Source organism: Haemaphysalis longicornis, unplaced genomic scaffold (genome assembly GCF_048455015.1).
Source record: "Haemaphysalis longicornis isolate Haplotype H1 unplaced genomic scaffold, Haemaphysalis longicornis Haplotype H1 scaffold_154, whole genome shotgun sequence".
Lineage (NCBI taxonomy): Eukaryota > Metazoa > Arthropoda > Arachnida > Ixodida > Ixodidae > Haemaphysalis > Haemaphysalis longicornis.
Window position 1 is genome coordinate 559,489 of NW_027526261.1, and position 10,091 is coordinate 569,579.

The 10,091-nt window shown below is 53.3% G+C and overlaps 1 protein-coding gene across 1 annotated transcript; it reads left to right on the forward strand.

Annotated features, from left to right (window-relative positions):
* The first annotated feature begins 8,491 nt into the window (after positions 1-8,491).
* LOC144165997 (autophagy-related protein 101-like) lies at positions 8,492-9,726 on the forward strand. The gene is made up of 2 exons (XM_077695666.1): positions 8,492-8,714; positions 9,550-9,726. The coding sequence occupies exons 1-2, from the start codon at positions 8,685-8,687 to the stop codon at positions 9,709-9,711; spliced, it is 192 nt and encodes a 63-aa protein (XP_077551792.1). The 5' UTR covers positions 8,492-8,684; the 3' UTR covers positions 9,712-9,726.
* The last annotated feature ends 365 nt before the right edge of the window (positions 9,727-10,091 follow it).

A 10,091-nucleotide genomic window follows, 5' to 3' on the forward strand; every position in this document is an offset into this window, starting at 1 on the left:
TGTGTTTCCTGAACACATATTACACTTGGCTGATTGGTATGCAGAATTTCATACACGTCGTCAAGATTATTCAGAAGGCCTCTGCAGTTCCATTGAACAATGTTTTCTCTTCCCATTATTTAGTGTGAGAGCTACTGAAGTGTGTATGTTCATGTGTTGTCTTTCGGGGCTATGACTCTTGGATTGGGCTTTTTGGGCCTTTCTGTAGGCTTGGACGTCGGAGGCCGATCCTTGCGCTGTGTTGCAGGCAAGAATGGCATGACGTCCATCTCGTCGTCCGATGTCCTGGGTGTGCCCGTCGAACCGGGCCCCCCGGACTTGGCCCCCCTTCGGGGGCCCTTCGTTTGACCCGCCACCACCGCAGGTATCAGAGGCACCAGAAGTGGCACGGGCGGTGTGGTGGCGGTGGGAGCCGGTGCGGGGCCCGTGGTGTCCATGGCACCCTCCAACGCACTGGAGGATGGGGAGGCAGGGACGGGAGCGGCACCGGTCCCGACGGAAGAGGTTGCCACCACAGCCGCTGCTGGCTCAGCGAGCGGTGCGGAGGCGGGTTGGGCTGCCAGAGGCAACCCAGGGGGGGGGGGGGGGGGGGGGGGGTCGGGACCAAGTCCGACTCGCGGTACTGGGTACCCGCCGAAACCAGACGCCGCTCCGCCCCCCGGCGAGCTGCGTCGGCGTACCTCCCCAGGGCGAAAGAGGCGAACCTCTTTCGCGCCTCTGGGAAGGTGATGTTTTCAGTGACTTTGATGTTGATTATTTTCTTTTCTAATTGAAACTTTTCCCATTTTCTGGAGTAGGCTGCATGTAGACCCTGGCAGTTTACGCAAAGAAATTGTTGAACGTTACAGTTGTCGGACGGGTGGTCGTGCTGGGCGCATTTTGCGCAGGTAAGTCGGCCGCGACAGGAGTTTGTGCCGTGCCCGAACCGTTGGCACTTGAAACAGCGCGGCGGGTTCGGGATGTACGGCCGGACTGAACATCGGATGTAACCTGCGTTGATGAATTCTTGAAGGGTGGACTTGTCAAAGGTTAGAATTAGGTGTTTTGTCGGTATTTGTTTATCGTCTCTGCGGATGGTTATGCGCCTGACCGCTGTTACGCCCTGACTACGAATGCCCTCCAGCAGGTCAGCTTCAGATTCATTTAGTATAGTCATACTCGGAAATCACGCCCTGGGAGCTTTTAGGCTGCGGTGGGGCGTGACTCGGATTGGCAGATCGGCGATGCTGGCTTGAGCAAGAAGTTTTTTGGACTGATCCTGGCTACTGACCTCGACAAGAATTTCACCGGTTCGATGTTTTTTGGCCTTATACGACCCTCCAACAATACCGTCAAGAAACTTTGAAATGAGAAACACCGACTGTGAAGCAAGAGGTTTTGATTGGTCTACAGATTCCATCACGATGAAGCGAGGATAGTTGTTCGGTTTCGGAGGCCTCAAGTCAGGAAGTGGTGGAAAAGAAACTTCGGTGCGGCCCCTTTTCGGGGGCCGATCACGTCTGGGGGGGGGGGGGGGGGGGTTTGAAAATGCCATATAGCATAGTATAAAAGCAGGGAGACGGGGGTACTTTATACTTTCTTCTTTGACCTTACCCTGGTAGTCAAAGAGGTCCCGGAGCTCCCTGCCTGGTAGACAGGCAGGGAGCCCATCGGCCGGAGCTTGACCAAGGCTCCGACGGCCACCGTTTACGGCTTGTATACCCTTCACCTTTCAACACCTCGCCACGGTTGGACACGGCTTATGTCTGGGAGCTCTGGGTCCGCGGTGTCGCTGCTCACCGTCACCATGAATACTCAAGGTGCCCCGTGCGGGGAATAAATAAATAAATAAATGAATAAATAAATAAATAAATAAATAAATAAATAAATAAATAAATAAATAAATAAAATGAGTGCGGGCCACGCGCCCCCGGTGAGCAAGCAGCCACTAACGCCACGAGTGTGGAATAAAACGGGGCCCCAGTTTTAGGTGCACGGCATAGCGTTCAGACGTGTCTCGGGTCGTCTCGCTGTCGCGTTCCCGACACGTACATACGTGCATACATACATACATACATACATACATACATACATACATAAATACATACATACATACATACATACATACAGGCATGTATACATACATACATACATACACACATACATACATGCATACATACATACATACGTACGTACGTACGTACATACATACATGCATGCATGCATCATCATCATCACCAGCCTATCTAGCCACTGCAGGGCAAAGGCCTCTCCCTTTAATCTCCAATTACCCCGGTCCTGTGCTAACTGCGACCACTTTATCCCCGTAAACTTCTTGATCTCATCTACCCACCTAACTTTCCGCCGCCCCCTGCCACGCTTGCCTTCTCTACTGATCCTCTCTGTTGCCCTTAATGACCAATGGTTATCTCGCCTTCGCATTACATGCCCTGCCCACGTCCATTTCTTCTTCTTAATTTCTACTAATATCTCCTTAAAACGTGTACTACGAAAAGGAGAGTGCAAATGCTTGCAAAGAACCTAGGGCCCAATGGCAATGAGTGTAGAGTGACATTTGAAGAAACCGCGGCTACTTGAAGCGAACTGGGCGCGAAAGGGGAGATGACTGAAGCGAACCATCTTCATAACGATCTCGAGGTTCGATTCCGTTCACTGGAAGTGTTTTAGATGTAACGCATCTCATGCTCGCCCCTCTGTCCTTCCTGCGTCTGTCCGGCGTTGTCCGCACAGCTATGCCTCTCCTCCTCTCCTCTCTCCGATAGCGAAAACTCTCTCCCAAACAGCTGCGGGTTGGCGCAGCGCTCTCTCACCCCGTTGCTAGGCGCCGGTGGGCGGCGCTGCGCATGTGCAGTACTCTCTCTCTCTCTCTCCGCACTCTCCTCTCCTTCGGGCGCTGTAAATTGTGGGGATCGCGACTTTCACGCGAACCCCTTTTCTGGCTAGCTTCTCATCGCGGCCGGCGTGCACACGCGCCTCGCTCACGCGGCGGGAACCACACGGGAGGGCGCCAGCGACCGGACGGTTTGTTGTCGCCCTGGTGGAAGCGTTGACCCTTTTCCCCTCTGCCTTACCCGAGAACCAGTTCTTCCTCGATACTAGCGCCACCGTAAGGCGAAGTCTGGTGGGACGTAGCATGACGAGGGGACGGGCTCTTGTCTTCGGGATCCGGTAGCGCGCGGACGTCTCGGCGCTGGTCCTTACCTGGGGGAACGCGCCACAAAGGACGCGTCCGGACGAGCTGGGAGACTGCACCCGTGCTCGCACGAGCAGCGCTCCGCTGCTCCGGTATGCAATCGGTGAGTCGAACCATCTCGATCTCTAGCGTTGTTTAATGCCTCGCTCCCAATGTTACCGTTATGGCCTACGATTAGTCTGTATGCAGTGGATTTGATTTGCACTTTGCAATAAATGCTGCCATTGATGTTTTGCCCTCGCCGCCTCCTGCCTTTGTCTGTCTCCGCAAACAACGGACCCGTCCGCAGCCGGCGCTCGCAAGGCATGTTTGCTGAGCGCGGATGGCTGCGGGGTGGGAAATCACTAGTGTGTGAAATGTAGAATCCCACATCTGGCGCCCCAACGTGGGGCCTTGTTTGCGGAGACGAGCAGGAGGCACGGCAGCATCCTTTGTTCTGGCGTCGGACGATCCGAGCACAGACAACAGACTTCAGGCCTAACTGATTGGAGCGAGTTATTAGCAGAGGCCAACTTTCCTGAGAGTGAGGCGAATTATTTATTGCTGCGGCGTTTTTAATTTGTTAAGCGCCGAGTTTGCAGCAATCGTGTGTATGGCAGGACATCGCTGCCAATTAACACGTGGTCTCCGAATTTTTGTCGGGACGTTGTTGTTTATGGAAACGAGGGTTTCCGAGTTTGCATCCACGCGAGGCCGGGAGCCCGCGCCGTTGTGTCAGCCCGAAGTGAGTGTGTACGGAAGCTGCAATTTGGGTCCGAGTTTTTCTTTTTGTTTTGTCGACTCCGGGAGTCGAGGCTCTGGGAGCCGTGTGGCTGGGCCACGTGTGCCGCAAAAGGCTAGCTGGTATTGCAGCCTGGCATGGGCGCTCCGATACCGCGGAATGCGGTAGGCGCCGCTCGCTCATAAGCTGCTTGTGTTGCAGCGAGCGTGTAGGACCCTAAAAAGCAGATGTCTCCTCACGGCTGCACGTACGGGCACGTTCAGGGTTTCTTTCGTTTGGTCTGTTTTATTTTGTTGTGTTTTTGGATGCGGGTCGTTTGCCGAAGTGAGTGACCCGAAGGCTTTCACAGCCGGTCCTCCCGGAGAAGGCACGACCTTGGGAACAATGCGAGGGCGCATGGAGCGCTCCCCCTCTTTTGTTGATCGCCTCGCGCGAGAGAAAGGAATCTCTCCCGCCTCAGGAAAGACTTGCTTTGACCCCTCGCTGCTTGAAAAACTGCTTTCCGCAGCGTAGTTGTTTTTGTTGTCGCGCCACGCGGGCGACGGGACTGAAGGGGGTCCTCATCCCTCTTCCACTGACGGGGAGAATTACGCGAGGCAAACTTTGCGCCCGCTGATTGTAAAGTCGCAGGAGCCCTCTTGTTCGGCTCGAGAGACCAAGCTCTGTTCACGTAAACTAAGCGCCAGTGTGTTGAAACGTATTTCAGCATTTTTACGCAAGCGGTGTTCATGTGTGTGAACATAGGGCTGTCGTTGGGAGCAAATACTGTTTCCGCGTTCATGTGTATGAATGAAGTGTTACTGATGCGAGCAAATACTGCTTTCGCATTTGTGTGGTTAAGCATCGCGCCGGGCGGTCGATGCGACCGTGTGTGTTCTTGGTGCCCTGTACCGTATAGGGTTAGAACAGGTTCTAGCTCTGTGGACATTTCCAGAGCGGTTGCATTGCTGAGAAACTTAGCAGCTGAACCATCGGATTGTGTCACGTTATCGATGCAATCGAGTTCGTATTTTCCCTACCCTGCACGCTGCGGGGTTAGGACAATTTGGCGTGCTTTGTTGACGCTAACAAGCTGGTAATTATGCCGAAGCCTTGGCAGTTGTGATATTCGACATCGAACCACATGATCGATGGGATCAAAGGGCTGCTGCAGCCTGTTTTTTCCTGCCCTATACATTGTAGGGTTTGGACTATTTATTGGGCTTTGTTGACATTAACAGAGCGATGGCAATGCTGACAACTCGGCAGTTGTCGTTAGGATCGCGCCACAAAGGCGGTGCGATCGGAGAGCTATTTTTTCTGCCGTACACTGAAGGTGCGGGGAGTTTCTTTGTGCAGCTAAGCCACCCCGGCTTGGACCACATGATGGAGCGTGTTTATGCTGCTGTCTACTGTTCCGGGCGAGCTGCCGAGCCTGCTGAAGGGGTGCGGTGCGGCATGCCGTCACCAGCCTGGCTGAGAGAGTCGGCAGTCTGGTCGCTCGGCGGCCACGGGCCATCACGGATGTGCCGCCACTTGAGCAACGCTTGCTTGGGTTGGCTGGTGCGATTCTTCCCGGAGCTACCCGCCTGCAGACATCAGCGGGCGACGACCGGGCCTGCTGGTACACTACCAGCGGTGGCATTGGACGAGTGGAAGCCGGCGTAGGCAACACGATGCAGTGACTAACGATTTAATCGACGAACGAACTTTTCGTCGCCTCTAGTCCTGTGGTCAGCTCTCACCGGCGTACGCAAGGAATTTAGGAGGGAGGGATGTGGGGATCGCGACTTTCACGCGAACCCCTTTTCTGGCTAGCTTCTCATCGCGGCCGGCGTGCACACGCGCCTCGCTCACGCGGCGGGAACCACACGGGAGGGCGCCAGCGACCGGACGGTTTGTTGTCGCCCTGGTGGAAGCGTTGACCCTTTTCCCCTCTGCCTTACCCGAGAACCAGTTCTTCCTCGATACTAGCGCCACCGTAAGGCGAAGTCTGGTGGGACGTAGCATGACGAGGGGACGGGCTCTTGTCTTCGGGATCCGGTAGCGCGCGGACGTCTCGGCGCTGGTCCTTACCTGGGGGAACGCGCCACAAAGGACGCGTCCGGACGAGCTGGGAGACTGCACCCGTGCTCGCACGAGCAGCGCTCCGCTGCTCCGGTATGCAATCGGTGAGTCGAACCATCTCGATCTCTAGCGTTGTTTAATGCCTCGCTCCCAATGTTACCGTTATGGCCTACGATTAGTCTGTATGCAGTGGATTTGATTTGCACTTTGCAATAAATGCTGCCATTGATGTTTTGCCCTCGCCGCCTCCTGCCTTTGTCTGTCTCCGCAAACAACGGACCCGTCCGCAGCCGGCGCTCGCAAGGCATGTTTGCTGAGCGCGGATGGCTGCGGGGTGGGAAATCACTAGTGTGTGAAATGTAGAATCCCACAAAATATAAAGCGGCATGCCGCGCTCCGGTGGTCTCAGTCCCCTTCGCGTGAGAATCCCTGCTATAAGCGTAATCAATACGATGGAAAACGCCAATGGAACCCCCCATGAGATGCGTTGCATCACACCAGGGTTCCCGCGAGAGGAGGTGGGCGTAATTTTTTTCTCAAGGCGCCTTTGCTAATTGTCATCACCGTGGTTTTGTGGAACCCATTCAGTAGAGTTGACTGTCCTACAGTGCGTTTTGGCGCGACATTAAACGCCATCAGTAAGGCACATATAGAAAGCTCCACTTTAAGAATAGGAAGAATCTGAGCTAGTTGGATCATAGTTGATTAAATACTGGTCAGGCTAAATTTAACTGAGGACAGACAAGTACAGTATATTCTAGGCACTATACACAAACTCAAGCACAGGCTTGTGCTTCGTCTTTCATCGCCTTTGTCTGTGTCCTGAGTTAAATTTAGGCTGACCAGTATTTACACCACTTTAAACCTCATTACACTGACGGATGAAAATTTTCGCGTTTCGGTAACCAAATTACCCAGGAGAAAATGGTAGCTGGCCCCAGCTGGGAACTTAACCATAAACCAGCTGGGACCAGCTGGTTCAAGCTGTGACCAGCTATGACCAGCTGGGTCCAGCTGGGAATTTACCATAAACCAGCTGGGACCAGCTACCATTTTCTCTTGGGTAAAGACTGTTGTCCTTAAAATGGTGAGTAGGCCTGGGACATATCTGCGTCGCAGTCTGCGTGTTACGTACGTCTTATCCAGCGTAGATGACTCTCCTGCAGATGACACCCCCGTAGATGACTTTCCTGCGCCAGCACATACTTCTAAATTGGCAATTTGATGAGTTTCTGCGTTGTAAAAGGTACTGCCTATTCACGAAAATCACCCTGGGGAAATATCGAGTTAAACCTTTACGCTCGTTTCGCGGCGACCGCTAAAGCAAACGCGTGCAGGTTGAAACGCAACGCAAGCTGCGCGTCGACGTCTCGGCAGAGGCGCACTGACGAAAACGAAACTAGATTTCGACCGGTTCAATCCTGCAGTAGGTAAAGCCCGGTTGGCGGGCCGACCTCAACGTGGCCGTGCGTTGCATCCTCTTGGGCAGCCCTACTCGACAGGGATCCCTTTGCGGAGTCCGTGCCTTAGAAAAGAGAAATAATTATTAGGAATACTTTCGGTTGGTCGGGCAGAACAGGAGCTCAGAGAATGGTCGCAAGCGACCTCTATTTGTTTCGAATAGCATCCTCGATTAACCGCACCGGTGCACACCGGGGCACACCGGTGCGCCTTTTCATCCTCGATAAACCGCACCGGTGTGCACCGTCTGTCCTCGATAAACCGGGGTGCACCGTCGCGGGGCAATTTTCGGTTGCACCGCCGCGCACCGAGAGAGTCGACGGTGCGCCGGCGTGCAGTCCCGAGATGCATCGCGGACGATGCCGGCGAAGGAGCTTCCTCCGCCGTCTGCTGCAGCGACGGCGCCATCGCCGCACTCGTGTCAAGGCGGACGGAGCTGTGTATTGTTGCTGACAAGGATGGCGTGCTTGTGAATTCATCGGGCAACGATGCGACAGGCTCCTAACGGGCGGTAACAACGGCCAGTGATTGTAAATGAAGACGCGAACTTTGTGTACTTCAAAGGCGGCTGCATGCATTGCAGAAAGTTGGGGATTGACATTCGTTTCGTTCGATCGAATTATCATGAACTGTTACCGGAGTGCCTAGACGATGAAGACCTACTTGTTTTGCTGTAACGGAAGGGCGGAACAAAACAGGCACGCGCATTATGGCTCAAACGAAGATTAGAAGCAGCTTGTATGTAGCTGTTTAGTGGAAGCGGTGGCGGTACGTTGTTCCGCATGTGTGACGGATTTAAGTTGTGCGTACATATAATCATTGGCCTTCAATAAATACCACTTTCAAATAGCGCTGTGTCTCATTACAGTGCTGTATTGTTACTTGTGAACGTTTTTATGAGTTGATTTCTTAGATTAAGAGATGGCGCCTGGGTAGAACCGCCCCGTTTGTCCTCGATCAACGCTCCGTGCCGGTACGCACCGTCGTGGGGCACTGTGCACCGCGCCGGTTTTGGGGGCAACACCGGTGCGTGTTTATCGAGGACGCTAGAAAGCATCATGGCCTGGTGGCGCTGGTGGGAAGATGATGCTATCATCATCATGGCTTTAAAAGGCAACAACACAGCAACAGCAGCACGGTGTGCTAGTGCATTGTAGTGATGTGCGAGCGACATTCTTTGTGGTGATTGTGGACGGAATCGCCAAATCTGGGCCGAGTGCGACGCTGCAAGCTTTTCGGCAAATGTCGTGTAATGTCTGAGGCATGAATGCCAGATCCGAAGTGTTCGAGCTGGTAAGCAACAGCCCGCGTTCGAGCAGAGCGATCAGCTGTTCTCAGTGGGCTCTTTGTTTTTCGTTCGGGCTCTGGCCGCGGCGTATCGTCGCGTCGTCCCCCACAGCGCGTGGGCTTCTTTTTTCTGCGATCGCTGGTCCTGTGCGTTGTACTGTGCACTGACCTCGGAGGCGCGCTGCCCGATGTGCTTGTTCGACTCGCAAAGTTGCTTTTACTGAAGGATGCCGCTCGTCCAACTTGTCCCAGTTCTAACCGCCAAGTGCGAGATAAAAGATCGCGATCGCTTTTCGCGCAGGTTCGGTCGTTTGTTGGCCGTGTTACGTAATAGTAGCAACACCGAAAAACGCACAAGGGACTTGGGTCTGCCTGTCTCTCGTTTCTTGCGCGCTGTTTAACTATCCAATTAAACAATAGATACGGCGTTTCGTTAAAAGTCAATGCGCGAAGCGTGTGCCTGTTTTCGAAAAACGCGTTTGGCTTGCTGTGATCAGTTGCTATAGAAAACAACGAGGCGCTGTTTTGTGTAGGGGAAAAGTAAAAGTGCGAACGGTGGGTCTAAGATGTCAGACGGGCGGTTTAAAACGCAAAAGTTTAGCGTCACGCTAAAAGCGTACCATCTTGAAGGCGCGATAAAAACGTCAAACTAAAACGCGTTCATGTGTCAGATTGCGCGACTGCGTCGCGCGTTGCAGTTTTCTTTCTAGGTGGTCTAAATTGGACCATAATACTCCTGTGCCGCGCGTTTCACAGCGCAGTGTAGGTTCGGGCTCAAAATCCGGTTCGAACTTCGAAGTGTGCATCGCATGTGCTAACGTTGCTTGCTTGTTGCGTGCAGTTCCTGGAAGGCCGCCAGGTTCAAGAGGCAGTTCTGAGCCTCTTCCACACACTGCTGTTCCATCGCACTTTGGGCAAGGTAGGGTCAATGCGCTCCTCGAAAGATGCCACCTCGCGGTGCACATTTTTCATCGAGTTGGTTAGACGAGTCTGCGCCAAGTAGTGAACAGGGCGCAGTAATGAAATTCATTTTGAAGCCATCAGTCTCTTGAGCTCACAACTCTGATAATAACGTTTCTTCTAGCATAATGTGTGGAGAAGACAAGTGCAAGCAAAGCAGGGTATTTGTGAGTCTCTGTAAAGTTGTCTGGCTGTAGTAACTAGTGAATAAACCATGCAAAGAAAGGTCAGGCATGTCTATTCAGAGGGAGCTTGGCAGAATCAGATTAGTAACGTATGTTTGCTGACATTGAGCTTGACCACATCTTTGTGGAGTCCATTGTTCTCCCCCTTTTTCTGTGGGGGGTCCCTGTGTACACACCACAAGTCAGTTGGTGCAGGCAATAAACATTCCGGTGGGGAGAAGTGTTGTGCTAGGCTTTG

Coding starts and splice junctions, on each gene's coding strand:
- LOC144165997 (XM_077695666.1), top strand. CDS start 8,685: ATGAATGCCAGATCCGAAGTGTTCGAGCTG. Junction 8,715..9,549: donor GATCCGAAGTGTTCGAGCTG/GTAAGCAACAGC, acceptor TGTTGCGTGCAG/TTCCTGGAAGGCCGCCAGGT.